The 19,281-nt window shown below is 35.0% G+C and overlaps 2 protein-coding genes across 2 annotated transcripts; one reads left to right on the forward strand and one right to left on the reverse strand.

Annotated features, from left to right (window-relative positions):
- Positions 1-3,298: 3,298 nt before the first annotated feature.
- On the forward strand, positions 3,299-11,710 carry LOC110784353 (B-type cell cycle switch protein ccs52A). The gene is made up of 10 exons (XM_021988798.2): positions 3,299-4,564; positions 4,937-5,059; positions 5,380-5,484; positions 5,619-5,798; positions 5,976-6,038; positions 6,124-6,318; positions 9,357-9,458; positions 9,550-9,612; positions 9,749-9,817; positions 11,174-11,710. Exons 1-10 carry the CDS (start codon positions 4,013-4,015, stop codon positions 11,225-11,227), a joined length of 1,506 nt encoding a protein of 501 aa, XP_021844490.1. The 5' UTR covers positions 3,299-4,012; the 3' UTR covers positions 11,228-11,710.
- Positions 11,711-15,025: 3,315 nt separating this feature from the next.
- Positions 15,026-19,281, reverse strand: LOC110784352 (protein STAY-GREEN homolog, chloroplastic). The gene is made up of 4 exons (XM_021988797.2): positions 18,818-19,281; positions 18,510-18,689; positions 18,140-18,307; positions 15,026-15,803 (listed from the first exon to the last, which is right to left on the reverse strand). Exons 1-4 carry the CDS (start codon positions 18,950-18,952, stop codon positions 15,387-15,389), a joined length of 900 nt encoding a protein of 299 aa, XP_021844489.2. The 5' UTR covers positions 18,953-19,281; the 3' UTR covers positions 15,026-15,386.

Consider the following 19,281-nt stretch of genomic DNA (forward strand, 5'->3'; position numbering starts at 1 on the left):
AAGCTTAGATGGGTTAATAGGATTCATTCTTCTTACTTAATTAATTGAAAAAATTGGAAAAGATAATGATTTGGTTCAACTGAAACTAAGAAGTACACTTTGGTTTAGGCAGGGCTCACCCAGGCCACATACTGTCATACTCCACTACAACTTTACAGGCAACAACTACATCTATTCAAACAAGTAAACATTACAAATTAAGTACTAGTTGTTTTTTTTAGCTTGCACACATGTTAGATGTTTACTACTATTACTAGTCAAAATTTGGCTCATTGAGGATTATGTGAATGATGATGATGAAAGTATGAAACCACACAATAAATTGGTCAGCAGTTCAAGTTTCTCATTAACTATGTGTGAAATATATACGAAGCGAAAATGATAAAGGTCGCAACATGCGACCTTTAAGCCGTGTCACAATGATGACATGGCATGCTTATGTGTCATGATTTAAATTAGAAACTAAAATATTTAACTTATATAACCTATTATACATGTTTCAAAAAAAAGTAGAAAATTCATAATATTCTAATTTATTTGCTTGTTTATATCGACTACCTTATTTACATATTTTTATAGTAAAAATATTACATTGATAGTAAAAATATCTTGATGACGCACAACCTACGTGGCGCCTATATGTACCAATTAAACTCCGACACGTAAGATTGTGACAATTAAATGTTGTCACAACTTGCGACCTTTATCAACTTACGACCTATACAAAGTATATGGGAAAGATTGGTTGAACTTTGATAACTTGGAAAAGCCTTCATTCCAACCATGGATTTCATTCCAAGCATCTATCATACTTCTCCTGTTTTTTAAGATGCAACACTATTAGTTGATGATATTGAGGTCAATCTTTCGGAAACACTAGTCTTCTTTGGAAGAATTGTTTGCATTTAACCAAGATCAAGGAAAGGCAGTCTAAAATTAGATTACTCCTATTAGGAATTTAGGATTGATTGTGGAATGAGTTGTGGGCCTTGTGTCCAAAGGGCGGCCCGCTTGTTAATTTTCGAGCCCAAATACTCAGCTCACGCCCTGAAAAAGTTTATGGGCTTTTGGACCTAAACTAGAAGCTCAATATATTTTGTAAGAACAAACCCGACCAATACCATTGTGTCATTTTACTATGACAAAAAGACAAGGGCCCAATTGTCCAAACCCTTTGTATAAGTACATAGAGTTACTAAAGGCCATAAATTGCTTCTTTTATTTTTTTGTTGTTGTTGTAGTAGTAGAGTGGGATCCTTAATCATGGTTAACGGCCCGTTTATTAAGTGGTTATAAATTGCAGGATTGGTAATACCATATTTAAAGTAATAACTAGATTTTAGATTCGAGCGATGTCCCGGGTTACTGCATTAGTAACATTTATATTATTATTATTTCGTATTTGGAAAATATTAGTAATCAATTTCTTTTTATTACATTTATTAGTATATTTTTTACAATGGTAACAATGTGTTATAAATCAATGGTAAACACTTTATTGTTTAAACGTATAGATGAATGATAATGAAAATTTATGAAGAATAGATAATTATTTGGGAATGGAAAACTACCATATTGGTATTGTATTTCTTTTGCAAAGTTACATATAAAATTATTTCCATAATATACTATTGTTATCGAGTAAGCTATTTTATATCTCTGGTTTCTAAACCACCATATAATTATGGTTCTTATTATCGTCAAAAGTCCACATAAAGAACTCAAGTATATATATTTTTTTCCAAAATTTAGAAATGGAAATTTGATTAATAGAGCAAAAGGTACCCTTGAGTACACATAGTGACATAGCTCTAGATGTACTACCCGGGTATAAAATGGACGTGCTCCTCCTTTAGGCTGTGGACATTTATTAGACCTGCAATCCTGGACATTAATGTTTTAACTAACTGAAATAATACCAGGTATCTTTAAAAGTTACGCATAACTTTATGTCAATGACTTTTTTCAAAGGAACATTAACAAACTCCGTGTTACAAGATTGTTATACTCAACACCCTTAATAAAATAATCTTGGTTCCGCCACCGTTAATATACAATAATCAGTATTCACTGAACATGGGTTTGATGAAATGATGGTCACAAAATGCAGCAAAGAAAATGCTGGATTAGATGAGTTTTAGGGTGAAACATCTATATTTATAAAAAGAGATGATTCTCCACGTAAGCTTATCTTGTTTGTTTCATGTGTTATTCATATCATGTGAGTGAACCACCTAATTTCATTTCTCTCATCAAACAATTTTTGGAATGCCAATTGCCAGCTGCGTTGACACTAATTGTTTCCCAATTTTAACACCCAATTGCAAACAGCAAAGCATCATGCGTTTTACTTATTTACTACTTTTACTTTTTATTTAAAATAATAATAAAATAAAAAAAAGTTAATTATTTATAACTATTTGTATGGCTTGAGATTTACAACCCTCAAAATAATGCCTACATGCTCCGTATTCCATGCCCATTGCATATAATATATTACTGTACTACCTTCTGTAACTAGAAAGGAATATAAGTATATATTCACCTTGTTTGTTGTTCCTTAATTCCTTTTAACTGTTATTGGTTGGTAATTTTATATACTCCCATCTTCTCTGACCGTAAAATCGTAAAAACTAAGTAGTAAATAGGAGTAGTGACGTAAATTTATCATCGGATCCTTAAAATAGAGATTGATGCATTTTTTTTTAACTACCTTTTGTCAACATTCTAAAAAACTAACTTAGGGGATTTTAAAACTAGTAATTTTTTTGTGGGCTCTATGGGCTCTTAGGAAATTAAGGGACACGTCTCTTTAATGACGAGATTTTTGTTGATTTCATGTCTTGCTAGATGATATTGTTTTACTTCAAAATAAAAATAAAAATAAAAAGCTCTTTTCGTCTCAAATAGGGTGCGAAGTTGAAATGAACTTTAGCTTCATTAAAAATACAACCTACGGTAAAACAATTTTAATCAAAATGTAGAATTACACTCTAGCCTTTTTTAAATAAAATAAACCGATTTCGACTTCAACCAAAATCAACATTCAAAATGACTGAAAAATTTTCACCAAAAAGTGACTGGAAAATAAACATTGGCATTCAAAATTGATCAATTCTATATAATCAAATAATTAAATTATGAAATACATAGATACAACTCGAATAAAAAGACAAAACATCTTTTAACCATCACACACATAATAAGTGCATAACCCAACTCGAATCACCTGCATAGTATGAAATCAAGAAAGCCACCATTTTTTATATAGAAAAAGTGAACAAAACTAAAGTAAAATTACAAGAAAATAAAATAGGTCTAGCTTCCCAAAGAAGCAATCTAAGCTTCTCAAAGAAGCTTACACAAAAGACGGACAACCGGCGAACGGAGTCGGCCGAGGACGGCAACCGACAACGACTTGGGCCGAAACTCTTTTCTTTGCGGCATCAATGAAGGATACGGCAACACCAATGACGAGATAAAAAGGTAAAAAAGGTGACGAAAAAAACAAAATAACTACAGACATCTAATAAAATCGGAACGATAAAAGCTACCGTGTAAAGGCCAGATTTTGCAAATAAAACAAACCCAAGACGATGATCACTCAAGTGATCACCGAGATAGGTGTTTCTGAAAAAGGGCCCATTTTTAAAACCCAGAAAACAATTAAAACAACCTTTATGAGTTTCCTTTTTACAAATTTGAGTATTTTGATATTGGTTTTCCTGTAAATAAATTTCCCGCAAAGCTTACCCTTTGCCCTAATTTTCCCGGGAAAAATTAACAGCCACTCGACAAACTGCCCAGGTGAAATCAATCTCTCACTTTCTCTCTCCTCTTCACCAACTCTCTCTCTTCCCTCACATGGTGTAGATCTTCTGCCTCTCTCCCATTATCGTCTTCATCTGCCTCTCTTTTTTCTATATATATCTTTAATCCTCTTTCTTCTGCACAAAAAAGAGAGAAAACCCCAGAAAAATCTGAATCTGCATCTTCAAAAAAGGCATCAACAATGGCGGATGAAGAAGATCTCGCTAACCCCACCTCGTATCTGATCAACCATCCATCAAAGATTGCTCGCCCTACTCTCTCATTGGACAAGAAGGTGGAAGAGGGCCCCACAACCCCATCTAGAATCATCGACCGTATGATCAATTCCAATCACTACCCTTCTCCTTCTAGAACGATTTTGAGTGATCGGTTTATTCCGTCTAGAACTTCTTCCAATTTCTCGCTTTTCAATCTTACGCCGTCGCCTTCTTCGAGTTCGCCGCAGAGTGGTAAGCAACAGCCGCAGCCCGATGGGGCCCGAGGGGAGGAATCTCCTAGTGCAAGTGCGTATACTTCGCTTCTTCGGGCTGCGCTTTTCGGGCCTGATTCTGGGTCTTTCTTCCCTGGTACGCCGGATAAGGGGTGCGCCGGGAATCGGAATATATTCCGGTTCAAGACCGAGACGAAGCGGCCGTTGCCATCGTTGATGCCGTTCGGGCCCGATGATTCGATCCCCGGGGTTAGTTATAGCCCCGTTAAGACTCCCCGGAAGGTTCCTAGGTCTCCATTTAAGGTATAATTTTAACGTTATTGGTATAATTTTAACTGCATTGACTTAAATTTTGGTTCTTGATTGTGGGGGTTTTGTGGGTATGGGCTTTTTGTCAAATTGTAAGGGATTTGCATGTTTTAATTAATGGCATTTTCTGGGGATGAGATTTTCTTGAATAGTTGACTCTGATGGATTTTGATTAAAGTTGACCTTTTGTCCAATTGGATAACATAGCGATGATTTAGGGTTTGAGATAATTGATGATCAATAATTTGTGTCTTTGATTGTTGTTTAAAACTCTTTTCGGTGGTGGGTTTTGAGTGGAATCCGATTCTCTGGACTGGCATTTTTGTAGGGTTTAATGTTGGATCTTGTTGATGGTTTTTGTATTAGGTACTGGATGCACCGGCATTGCAGGATGATTTTTATTTGAATTTGGTAGATTGGTCTTCACACAATGTACTTGCTGTGGGATTAGGCAATTGTGTTTACTTGTGGAATGCTTGCAGTAGCAAGGTAAGCTCTTTAATCTTTCATCTTTCTGTATGCTATTCTTTGTGTGTGTGTGGACAATGTAGGATGATCTTCATATGGTTATATATCAGGGTGGTTATATAATCCTGAAATTTGACATGATTCCACTGCTTAGGGTTCTTGGTGGATGTTCGCTTATGTCTGAATATAATCAGTTTTTCAGCGCTTTTCTTGTATGGAGTCTTCTGATGATATTTGTTGCTTTAATTGGAACAATGTTGTTAGAATATGTATATTTACGTACACAATCATGTAAAAGAATTGTAATCCTTATACATGTTCTAACAAATGTGTATCTGCAGGTGACTAAATTATGTGACTTGGGGACAGATGATAGTGTTTGTTCAGTTGGATGGGCTCAACGGGGGACACATCTAGCTGTTGGTACAAACAATGGCAAAGTCCAAGTAATTAACGCTTGTTTTTTACTGAAAATTGTTTCCTTTGAAGTTTGAAGATATTTAGGTCAGATATTGAGATTTATAAATTGTTGTATACAACTCCTCAGCAGCATTAACATGTGGAGCATTGCTCTTAACAGATTTGGGATGCTTCTCGGTGCAAAAGGATTAGAACTATGGAAGGTCATCGGTTCCGTGTGGGCGCGCTAGCGTGGAGTTCTTCTGTGTTGTCTTCTGGTAGCCGAGATAAAAATATATTCCAAAGAGATATACGTGCTCAGGATGATTATGTCAGTAAACTAACTGGACACAAGTCAGAGGTTTGTATTAACTGCTTCTCAGCCAAGACATTCTAGTTTTGCTGTTTTTTTTTCTCAAAATGTCATTCTTTATGATCTGACTTGTAGTGGTGTGACTCTCTTATCATTCAATGTTGTGCTGCTTATCTTTCTTTTTGTTCCTATGATCAAAGTTATAATAGTTATTTATTTATTTAGGTTTGTGGGCTTAAGTGGTCGTATGATAATCGCGAGCTAGCATCAGGCGGGAATGACAATAGAGTAAGTTTCTCAAGTTCATGTTGGTTGGAATTAATGCTGGCAGCTCTAAGGCCGAATTGCTTATATAATGCTTTCTTTTCCTCAGCTTTTTGTGTGGAACCAACATTCAACTCAACCTGTATTAAAGTATGCTGAGCATACAGCAGCAGTGAAAGCAATTTCCTGGTCTCCCCATCTTCATGGGCTTCTTGCATCTGGTGGTGGTACTGCTGACCGATGCATACGTTTTTGGAATACAACCACTAATTCACAGTTGGGATGCATGGACACTGGTAGTCAGGTTAGCTTTTCACGACCGCCTAGTTTTACATTAGCTTTGTGCCTTTCTACCTCTTTATTAAAATATGAATGAATGGATATTTGCTACTTTCACTTCTTAAGATTACTGTGAAGGGTTTTGAGTGGTTGCCATTTTCCAAAAGGCCAATGTTCTAAAAGTAATAAGCACACTTTATTCCAAATCTTTGCAAGGAATATGTTATAGTAGAAAGAGCTAAAACTATACGTACATGTGGAAAGGGGGATATATATAGCAATGATCAGTTTCTTTTGCAACACCTTAAAACTAGTTGGTCAAACATATTTTACTCTAATTTACTTTTTCAGTTGTCATTAATGACTTAGGTCAGTTCTCATTAATAGAATTAGGTTTGGAGCTTTATTTTGAATAGCCTTGTTAGGTTCTTCCAGGAACCACAAGTGTAGGTTATTATAGGAGTGTCAAAGCCCCCTTGCAATATGGAGCACTTAGGATGTAAAATTCACTCCAATTTCCCTGAAAACTATTGTGGTGTAAATCGGGATGAAATGTAATAATGTAGGTGTATTTGGTGTGAAGTTTAGTCACGGGGTTCTAATGACTTGACTTGAGAACATTGTGGACATACTACAGGTGTTGGCAAGTGGTAGAGATGTGATTAAACATGTACTGATTGGGTGCATTCTTTGTGTGTGTATGCATGTTCTATTTAATGGGGGGAGGGGATTGCTAGGGTGGAGAAGGCCTGGTGGCTACTGGATGAGGGAGCTTGAATGAAACTGCAGTTTTTCCCTACATTTGATCCACTTAACTAATTGTCAATACTGAGCAATCAAACCATGTCCTCTCCCAGTAGTAGCTTTTTGTAAGACTTCAAGACAAAAAAAAGGGCAGGCAAAAAGGAATCGAAACAAGATGAAAATCTTTTTTACACCAGAAATTTCTTATAATGAAATAAGATTTTGGCTCGTTGAATAATTAGAAGGAACCACATATTATTTTGCAAAGTTTATGTAATGTCTTTTGTCTTTCCACGGTAGATCGAATAACCTTTAAATAGAAGTAGGTTGCAAACAAGGTTATCAATTTAATGACTAATACTATTATTTTATTTAAAAGGTTAGAATTGCGTAACACTGGTGTTCTAAACAAATCTCACATTTGGGTTTCTGCGCCTATATTAAGAGTAGTGGAGATTGAGAAAAAGTAAGAAAAATTGTGGGGACGGAGAAACAAACAGTAAGAGAATGTGTGAGGATGGAAAGAGAAAATTTCCTTAAAAGAATAAATGAGAGATGTAAGATAACAAAGAAGAACCAAGTTCCCGCGGGAGATTAGTCCACTCGTCGAAGGCGGTTGGAACTCCTCGTAGTAAAACCAAAAAAGCATAGAAGAACCAAGTATTATTATTCATTGGCACCAATGCACCATTCAACACCATGTTCAAAAGAGAAGAAAGAAATTAGTACGAAGTACTAAGGAGCGCCTTAGTTTTTTTTATGTTAAGAAATATATTTCCCACCTGATTAGGAAAATATGGAAAAAGAATGCGATCTAATTTAGGAAAATTATCGCATAACACTCTATGCTTGAGGTCATTTTTCAAAATGAATTTATCATCTTATCCATATTTCAATGTTTGATTACCCCTGAAGTGGAAAAATGTCAATAAATAGGATGGTTGATCAATGATGTTACTCATAAAATGGCCTGATGAAAAAAGAGAGGAAAGCTATTAGTATTAAGGAGCTCTCCGACAAGATATTGTATTTAATATTAAAAAATGTTACTTTTCCTACTTGATTAGGAAAGTATGGAATATAAATGGGATTTGTTTAGGAAAAATATCCCGTTAAGTTCATTGGTCATTTCCGAATTTCAGGGTAGCCTTGAAGTGGAAAAATGTTTGTAAATCGGATAGAAGAGGAATGGTGCTGCTCATTAAATAACCATGATTCTTTCACTTCTATATCATTAGATCTCTTCTGTTCTTCATCATCACCATGATTACCACGGTACAACTAACGTCCCTTGTCTCTCTTTCCTCATCACCATCATATTCACTGTCACCTCCCCTTCCTGACCCCCTCATCTTGAGGAGTCCTTGATTAGGTCTTTTTACCACATCTAAATTATCTCAGTAAGAAGGTGAAAGACAGAAGAAGAGTAAGCTGCGCGAGAGAAAGTAGAACATTAGTAGCAGCAACCACTTGCTACCCATTTCATTTTTCAGTCAACTCAGGACAAGATAACGAGACAGGAGAGTATCTAAAAAAGGTGATGGCTCAAAATCTAGAAGCCCAAGTTTGACTCTCTTTACCCAAAATTTCCAGTTATCATGCATAGTACCTATCAATGTAATTTAGGTCTCCTCCTATTGACCGAGAATTGGTCAGAGGGGCTGGTAAAGAAAGAGCAGTTGGATGATAGTGGTGATCAGAGGAGGTTTTAGAGAGAACAGGGCTTGGTAGATATGAGAGTTAGGCTTTGGTTTCGTTGTTGCTGTTCACTTCATGGTTAAATTATAAGATGGCTAAAATGTGAGGGTCATTTTTAATTACAGGGTAATATGGGATTATTTACCTTGTTTAAGAATGCTGCCAAAATATGCTTTGGAGAAATATGCTCTGCAGCAATGTGCTCTGTAGCAATATGCTGTAATTTCTCTTTTCATTTCCCTCTTTCCTATATTGCTTAATGACCTTGTTTCTGTTATCTAGTGTGAACTTTTTAAAGATTTTTTACTGTTTGAGAAATATACAAAGAGAGTTGTAGTTGAAGCCTGACGTTCTGAGCTTTTTCCTGGGCATATTCCCTATCTACCTTTTTTTTAATAAAGATATGTCAACATATGCTATAGACAAAATGCATGTGTAGATGTTTACTATGCTTTCAGTTTGGTTTCTCTGGTAAAATTGCAAACTGTTCTCATGTTCTTTCAATGCTTTCAGTAGTGCCCATTGTGAATTTCATGACCTGATTTTGAACTGTGCCGTTTTGCGTAATTTTTTTTATATTTTTTTTTCCGCTCACATAAATTGATTTCATTTTCATTGCAGGTTTGCAATCTTGTGTGGTCTAAAAATGTCAATGAACTTGTCAGTACCCATGGATACTCCCAAAACCAAATAATTGTTTGGAGATATCCTAGCATGTCAAAGGTAATATTGTCAGGGTGTCAGTCTATGGCTGATTTGGTACAGTATCTTTTGTTTTTGTCTGTCTCTAATATATTTTTTTCTTGTACTTCAGTTAGCAACTCTTACAGGGCATACTTACAGGGTCCTCTATCTTGCAATTTCACCAGATGGGCAGGTGACTTTACAATATTTAATTCTTGTTTTTTGTTTAAGCAAACCCCTTTTGTTTAGGGGGTAATTTAAAACTTATGTTCGTTCATTATTTTATTTTGGGTGTAAGTCATATCTTTAATAATGGCTTCTGCTTTCAGACCATTGTAACTGGTGCCGGAGATGAAACACTCAGATTTTGGAATGTCTTCCCATCTTCCAAGTCTCAGGTTAGTTATCTTCTCAACGTCAAATGCGTGAGATATCATGGTATTCAATATCATTTTAAATCGCAGTTCTTACAGATTTATGAGATCATACAAATTTGACTACTGTCCAAATCAACCAAAATAAAAGTTAAAATTTGATACTGATTCTTACTCCCTCCGTATTTATTTAAGGGATACACTTGGCCGGGCACGGGTATTAAGAAAAATAATTGAAAAAAATAAAGTAATAAAACAAGTGGGGTTGGATAGATATTTTAATAAGTAAAACAAATGGGGACCATGTCATTTTAGGGGGTAAGGGGTGTGGTTGGGGTGTGGTTGGGGTGTTTAATTAGATGGTGGAGTTGATAAGTTACCAAAAATGGCAAGTGTATCTCTTAAATAAATACAGAGGGAGTATAAAATAGAAACTAAAAAAAATATGAAAAGTTGTATCAGCAAGCAGTAAATCATTACTGAGAAGAATTGCATGCTCATACTGGGCACTCCCAACTGATCTCTAACTTATACCCTCTCTGATTATCTCCTATTATCATTTGCTAAAACAAAGTACAATTCACGCAATAATTTTCTGATTATCTCCTCTCTAACTGATGTCTATTTAATACCCTTTCTCACTTCTTTCCCTCTCACTTCTACCCAATTGGATGCTTTCCTCTTCGAGCTAAGAATAACAGACTAATTTGCATTACCAAGAGTCCCCCTTCTCCCCCTATGCTAGTCTATTACAATTATTTGTTAGAAGGGGAAGCTCAGCTTCATTCCGGCCTTTTCATTCATCTTTACTTGGGGCTTTGACTGTCAAATTCTACCTCCAAGGCTCAACTGGGATGATGAGGACTGAGGAGTATGAGAGTGGGTTAGGTTTGTGAATTCTGAGGGCCAGCTCAGGATGGTGGATGTGGAAATTACATGGTGGATGTGGTATTTGGGTTCTGTTTGGTCATATTTGCTGACAGTATATCACATGGGTGTCATTGTTATAGTCCGATTGGGTATTTTATTTTCCTTCAAAAATGGTACATTGGAATTTTGTTCTTTTTTGGTGGTTAGAGATGAGCGGTAGTTATGTCAGTGCCATTCGTTTTTGTTTGGAAAACATATCATGGACTGATGGTATGATGGCTGTAGTCTTTCAGTAAGTGTGGTTGCGTGGTTGTGCGGTTGGATTTCGAGGGGCTGAGGAGAGGGGTTACACGATACACCCACTTTCTATTGCTCTTTTAGTGGAGTTCAACTGTGTTAATGCCAAAATTTTCGGCTCCCCCCAAATGTGTTTAGAAAACTTTGTACATTGATGTTTCTACTACTGTTGCCTGTTGCTATGCCTGAATGGACACCTTATTATGCATGCAGAACACTGACAGTGACCTCGGATTTCAATCACTTGGAAGAACTCAAATCCGGTGACATGTACTACTACTACTACTAATCCTATTTATTGTAGAACCTTATACACATGTATTAATCAGCAAACAAGAGATTGCTCGTCTCTTGAAGGCTCCAGAAAAGGCTACGCGAAAAAAGAAGAAGAAGAATGCATGATAGCGATTTGTCCTCCTCAGGCAAACCCTACGTACAACTTCTGGTCTGCTGCTGCTGCTGGTGCTGCTGCTGCTGCTGGTGGCCGGGTGCCTTGTATCTCATCTCAGAGCAAAGGGGAAGCCCCGACGATTTTGTCATTATAGTTGGATGGGAAATTACTTAATTACTAGAATATTTTTGTCTGTTTTACATGTATAGAGTGGGAGTTGTTGTTCTCCTGTTAAATACGGAGTATACTCCATAGGGGCCCCAAAGATGATCACGGTGCTAAATGTTCAATCTTTGTAAATAAGATGATTGTCACACGTACTTTTCTCATTTCTTATTTGAGAGCTATTTTCGTTCTCATTCCACGACCCTTTTTTTCTTTCTTTCTTTCTCATTCAGTCATTTATGTTACTTCCTAAGTACCAAGTAATATTTATCATCTCACAGTTTGAACCTTGCAGCTTCTGACTCCCGCCTAAACATGGTTGTAGATTGGGCTGGCCCAAAGCCCAACATAAAAAACACCTAGCCCATGTACAAAGTTGTGGGCCGAATTTGGGCCGCATTTTTTTTGGAGTAAAGCACTGCATGGCTAGCCCTTACACCACAAAGCACACTGGATTTAGTTTTAAAACTTAGTCACGACGGCCCAGCCCAGCCCAAGGCACGTGGGCTTGGGTCACATTATACATTTTTCGACCCAGCTTGTTACAAATGGTATGGTGTTGGTTGGGCCTGTGTGCTCAACCTAAAGCCCAATATGGCCCACAACCATCTTTACTCTCGCCTCGTCCTACGCACGATGGTTAGGTACCTTAAAATTTAAGAAGAAAACAGATCTACGTTGCCAAATTAGAGATGTACTCGCAATATTTATACAAACTTTTGTATAAGGCGGTCTTACGAAAAAGACCGCCTTGATGGCAGCCAATATGCCACGTAACATCTGATGTGGCATGACTCATCAACCTTTTATTTTAATCAAAATATAAATACACATTTTCTTCCCATTTTCATTTGAAAACCCTAATTCCTTTCTCTCTCCTCCAAAGCTCTCTGTCTCTCTCTCCTTCAATGCCGTCAACTTCTCATCAAAATTGACGACGGAGGTGGCGAAGGTGGTGGCGGAGCTCCTTCCCGTTCCACCGAGTAGCACGAGATGAAGGAGGAGCAACGGTGATTCTCTTCCTTTTCGACGCCACGGAGGAGCAACGGAGGTGGCTTGTTGAGGTAATTCCTCATCTCTCTCCTTCATCTGAATTTCTCTTTTCTATCTCCTCTGAAATTCTTCAATTTTTTCGATTTTGATTTTTGAAACCCTAATTTTTGATGATTTGAATAGAAGAAGCGGCGGCAGTGGTGGTGGTGGAGGAGGAGAACAGCGAAGTCGATTGTGGTGTTTAGCAGCGGGATCCTGGTGGCCGGCGGGATGGGGAAGCGAAAACCAGAGCGGCGAAGGAAAGAGAGGAATGAGAATCCGGCGTCGCCGCCTTGCCATCGTCGCAATCGAAGGTTGTCGGAAATCTAATCTCCTTTGCGCAACCTATAAATTTCCGGCTTCTCTCTCGCTCGAACTAAATCTTCAAGGTATGTAATTCATTTTTTTTATTGTTGTCGATTTTGATGGTTCAAGCTATGGTTATGCTGAAGTTTTTGGATTTTGATTTTTGATGTAATTAGGTCAACTCTTGAGATTTTGTTTTTGATTCGATTACGTTTTTGTTTCGCTTCGATTAAATTGATTAGGTTTTTGTTTAATCCTTTAGGTTTTTGGTGTCGATTAGATTGGATTGATTAGGTTTACTTTTTTCAGTTTTTTCAGTTTATGTGGATGTAATTGATTTGTTCTTGTTTCCGGCAGGAAGAGGAGGCTTTGCAGTGGTGGCGGTCTGGCTGATGGTTGTGCAGTGTTGCTGCTGCCGTGTGATGCCGATTATTGTGATAGAATCGCTGCAGACTGGGGATTCGTAGCTGGAAGCACTGGTGTTTTAGTTTTAGTTAAGAATTGTAATGTTTTAGTTACACTTTTTTTGTATTTAGTTAAGAATAATTATGTTTTAGTTTTAGTTATAATTCTGAAATAATTGTTGATGGACTTATTTTCTATGTTTTAGTTATTAATTTTTAAGTTTTAGTCACGATTTTTTTGGTTTTAGTTAAGGTTTTTTGAGTTTTAGTTACGTATTTTTGAATTTTCATTCAAGGCTTTAGTTATGATTTTTCGAGTTTTAGTTATGATTTTATCGGTTTAAGTTACGATTTTCTTGGTTTTAGTTAACATTGTTTGAGTTTTAGTTATGTATTTTTGAGTTTCAGATAACGAATTTCAGATTTTTAGTTAAGATACAAATTTTTAAGCATTGAAAATAATTAGTTAAGCAATTGAATCAATTAGTTAAAAATGAAACTAATAAGTTAAGCAATTGAATCAATTAGTTAAAAATGAAACTAATAAGTTAAGCTTCAGAACCAATTAGTTAAGCAATTAGTTAAGTAATGTAACATATTAGTTAAAGCATGCAACCAATTAGTGAAGCACTGAAATCAATTAGTGAAGCACTAGAATCAATTAGTTATGCACTGGATTTAATTAAGTTATCACTGGAACTAATTAGTTAAGTTTAAAATTCAATTAGTTAAGCAACGAAACTAATTAGTTATGCAACGAAACCAATTAGTTAAGTACTGAACCAATTAGTTAAGCACTGAAACCAATTAGTTAACCAATGAAATCAATTAGTTAAGCATTGCAACTAATTAGTTAAGATTTTATGAGTTTTAGTTAATAATAAGTTTGTTTAAAATTAATAACTATTTGACTCATAAGTTTAACTATTTGTCTTTATACCTTAACTATTTTGTTATTCAACTAGTTATGATTTTTATTAATTTTAGTTATGTTTTACACTAGTATAGTTATATAGTACCAAAAAAAAATTGAAAATTTTAATTTCAAAAAAAATTCGAATCGAAAAAATAAAATTTAAGCCTGAAATTCAATTAGTTAAACCTGAAATCCATTTAGTTAAGCTTGAAGTCCAATTAGTTAAGCATAAAGTCCAATTAGTTAAGCCTGAAAAAAAAAATCGAAAAAAAATTTCAAAAAAAAAAAATTTCAAAAAAAAAATTTCCAAAAAAAATAATTACATGCTGACGTCAGCATGACGTCAGCACACGCGCCAACATGGCTGCCAGCAAGACTGCCAACAAGGCGGTCTTTCCTGTGAGGCGGTCTCACACAAAAGTTTCTCATTTATTTATGCATGGTTCCTTTTTAAGCTTACCTGAATACGTAATAATTTGTAATTTTGCTTTGAACACGTATCATATTTCTAATTCATTATATGGATAAATTAGATATGTAGTAACTATAAATCCGTAAGGATGAATATGGTACTCATATTTGAAGTTAAATACGTTAATTAAAAGCTCAAACCCTTTTTTTCTTTAAAGGTAAAAATATATATCTCAAGTTAGCCAGTTCAATTCACGTACTTGAGTTACTCCCAAACATTTTTACAGCTGATAGAACTAAACTTTTAAGTCACAAGATGAGTATTTCACCAAACTTGACCAATTATACGTAAAGATAGGGACAATAAATCAGCAATAATTAATGACGGATCGGACTAAGTGTCTAATTGTCTTGCACCCCTAATTAATCACAACATATAATAGTCCCAAAAACAATCAACGTGTATATACAAAAGTCCATGAATTTATAAATACTTTCAACCCCATCATAACATTGGGGGTGAGAGCGAAGGTGACTGATATTGACAAATTAAGTCACAAATACAAGCCATATATGATATACTACGTATGAATATATGATACGATGTAAGTGTAACTCTCCAAGATGTTCCGATCCGATGTAATTAATTGGGGCTCCTTTAGCCACCCAAATTCTTGGTAGTTTTCGATTTACTAATTATATATATTTAATTACCTAAGATTGAGTTCTCTACTTGTACGTACATACGTGTTATATACAAAATAAATCATGACTATATAATCAAATTTGTCATTGATTTAATTACGATGGCGGAATCGAAACGTCTCCAGGAAGTTGTTGTTGTTGATGATGATGTTGTGATAATGAAGGAGTCCAAGTAATCAAATTAGTAGGTGGAAAGCAACATCTACATGGTTCCGTGCAAGGCTCTAATATTTCTTCCCATTTCGAGTTGCTTGTAAATGAAGCAACTTCTTCTTCTTCTTCTTCTTCGTCATCATCGTCATCTTGCTTGCTATCATGTTGATTTATCGTCATCATCATCACCTTCTTCTTGTTTTTGGAAGTAAGGTCTAGTGCCTCATGGAGTGGGCCCCAACATTCGACTTTGTTGAATTCAGGGATACTTGAATGGAAATACACCATCACCATTGCTTCTTGTAATTCTGGGTTGTTGTTGAACAAATTTTCGTCCCCATGCACAAATGCATTCAGTACCTGTCCATTTTCAACAAGTAAACTTCAGTATGGAGTACGTACCTCATACTATATCTGTTTCATAATGATCTTTACAGTTGTTATTTGCATAAATATAAAGATAAAATAATACTCCTTCGTATTTATTTAAGAGATGTATTTGGCCGGGCACGGATATTAAGAAGAAGAATTCAATGAAATAAAGTAATAAAACAAGTGGGATAGATAATTTAATAAGTAAAACAAATGGAGGCCATGTCATTTTAGGGGGTGGGGGTGGGTGTAGTTATGAAATTATTTATTTAATAGGGTGGTGGGACATATAATATATTAGATACGGAGTAGATTATTTAATTAGATGGTGGGGTTGATAAGTTACTAAAAATGACAAGTGTATCTCTTAAATAAATACGGCCAGGAAAAACAAATGTATCCCTTAAATAAATATAGAGGGAGTAAAAGTGTGTAAGAAGGTAGGTGATCGAGTTTAATTAAATATGGATAAAATAAAATTGATGTGTAAAAGGTTGGTGAGTAGGGTAAGAAGGTAAGAAAAAAAAAATTCATGTCTAAAAATAGTATAAAATACAACAAAAATTAAAACTATGTTCAACAAAAATTAACTAGTGATGGGGGCGTTTTATTGTCGTTTCATTTATGGATAAAACTATGTTCATCAAATTTTGCATATATAGACCTAATTCCTACATAAACAAAAATTCTAGCTTGGAAGATAGTATCGTTTACTTTGATTCCTACAACTACTTGTAGGTAGCCGGACTCTCCAAACACAACATGCATGTGGTTTATGTACCTGGGTGCAAAATATTTTTTAAATGAACATATCATTTTGTCCTAAAGAAGATATAGTAAATGAACATATAGTTCAATCAAAAGAACATATGGTTAACCCAAATTCTTATATGAGACTGTCATCACCATCAACTGATGGTGAGACCAGTTCACACTTGCGAATTTAGTTATGTTACTTCTATAGTTTAGACATGTTACTTTTTTAAAAATTTTAGAGGAGGCCCATTCTCGATCAATTAGACAAATAAAAAAAGAAAAAAGAAAAAAGAAAAGAACATTACAAAATGCAGGTTTGAAAATCTATGAAATGTTCAATAATTATGGTAGTGTCATAGTGTGGGGTAACTACCCTCCTGAAAAGTATTACTCGTATGTCTCGTACTGATAATTTTCTGATTTCTTTCCAACTTATTTAGCAATTGAAAAAATAAATGAATAAAGATCCAAAATTACTAATTTGTTGTATTGAAAGAAAATCTTCAACATAACCACAACCAAGTATTAATTAATTTTCTTAAGATTCATATGCATTGATTCTACCCTTAAGTTTGGGTATGCCAGCGAAGTACTCCTATCTAAAGATATGTAAATAAACATATGTGATCGGAATTCTCGTTATTTTAACTATATGATATTCGATTTAGAAACAATCTTAGGTTCTCGTTATTTTAACGGAGTACATGATATCCGATTTAGAAACAATCTTAGGTTCTCGTTATTTTAACGGAGTACATGATATTCGATTTAGAAACAATCTTAGGTTCTCGTTATTTATTCGATTTAGAAAACAATCTTAGGTTGGCACCCACGCTGCCTGCGAAGTACTCCTATCTAAAGATATGCAGATAAACATAAAAATTAGAAACAATCTTAGGTTGACACCCAAGTTGCCTGCGAAGTACTTCCTCCGTTCTTTTTTAAATGACACAATTATTTAGGCACGTTTGCCAATGCACGATTTCAAATATTAATATCTCCAATTTCGGAAAAGAAAAAATTATAAAAAGTTGATATTTAAAAAATACTTTGTATTTATTGAGACGAATCTAATAAGATACCACACGACTATATTTTTTTCTTAAGTATAAACTACAAAATCAAGTCAAATGAGCTTGTGTGAATAGTGTCCAAATCGCAATTGTGTCATATAAATAAGAACAGATGAAGTATTTACTAATCTGTACATGACATTCAGTTTAGAAACAACTTTAGGTTTTCCATTCACGTTATTTCCATTTATTTCAGGAAAAAAAAATTCAAATAAGTTTAGAATTTCAGATAAGATAAGTTCATGAAAAATAATGGTTAAGCTTTTATAAGTTCTAATAAGTTCAGATTGGTTCAAAAAAAATAAATGAAAAACAGGGATAGAACACAAACCATTACCCAAAATTGTATTGTGTTTCATTTTCCTTATGGAGTTTGTAGTGTAAGACGATCTCACTTAACACTTATTAATTGTTTTAGCCCTCATCGGTTCAATTAGGTTGTGTTAATTTCTAACATAACACAAATTAATTAGGAGGGAGAGAGAGAGTAATTACCACAGGAAGCTCCTTGCAAAAGATGTAGTATCGCAATTTTGCACACAAATCTAAGAGGAAATGACCACCACTAATGTGACAATGAACATGTAGTGACATTTTCCCCTTCACTTTCTTCCATTCTGCCACCACCTCATCTCTATACAATTTGTTATACCATCCTTGCAACTACAAATTAAACATTTACCAATAATTAACACCAAATTAAATTCCCCTGTTTTAAATTTTAATCAGCTAATTAAAATGAAATTTCTACGCGACTTACAGACTATTGAATATGATACGAACTTATCTGAACTTATAGGGCCTTATTTATATGACGTGATGTGAGACTGGCCATAAAATAGAAAGAAAAAAAAAATAGAATTACCTGGGAATTGTTAATAGTTTGAGAGATAGCCAAAGTGATCTTGGAGGTAATATCACTATGAGTAAGAGTATAAGTTCTGGGCAACTTTGGTGGGTGTTTCTCTTTCTCTTTATCAACTCCCAAGAACAATACTTTCAATTTTGATGCTTCAAATATTGCTGGCCCAAATAATCTCATCACCTGATCTCAAACATTCAATACCCAGAACGAGTTGTCACGTTACTGGTTCAAATGTTCGATATACTATTAACATGACAATTAATTCCTGAAACCGGAAAAAGAATATGGAACAAGAGAGAGTTACTTACAGGGGAAGGAGATTGAGATTGGTTTCTCTTGGATGAAGATTTGCTACATCTGGAACTAAAAAGAGATGATTTATCTTCAGGAAAACAAGGTTTGAGCTTTGATGGTAGCAACATCGAGGCAGCCAAAGTAGTCATCACTCCAAATTAGTAATTTCCCAAATTGACTTACAAAAGTATCAATTAAATACTTGTATAATTAAGTGAATTAAATTTAATTAATTGAAGCTCCAATAATTTAGGAAATACAAGAAGATTCTATTTGTAAGAAGAGAAATCTAGTGAAAAACAAAGGGAAAGGAAGATACTTTGAGTAATTGGGTTGCTTAACTTAGCCGTCTAATTTTTTAATTTGGGAAACTTTGAAGTTTGGTTTTGCAAACTTTTCAAAAGAGAGAGAGGGAGAAAAGCGTGTAGATTGTATATTCACAAGTTTTGGATTTTGATCAACCGGAATTGGAGGAAAT

Source organism: Spinacia oleracea, chromosome 6 (assembly GCF_020520425.1).
Source record: "Spinacia oleracea cultivar Varoflay chromosome 6, BTI_SOV_V1, whole genome shotgun sequence".
Taxonomy (NCBI): Eukaryota; Viridiplantae; Streptophyta; class Magnoliopsida; order Caryophyllales; family Amaranthaceae; genus Spinacia; species Spinacia oleracea.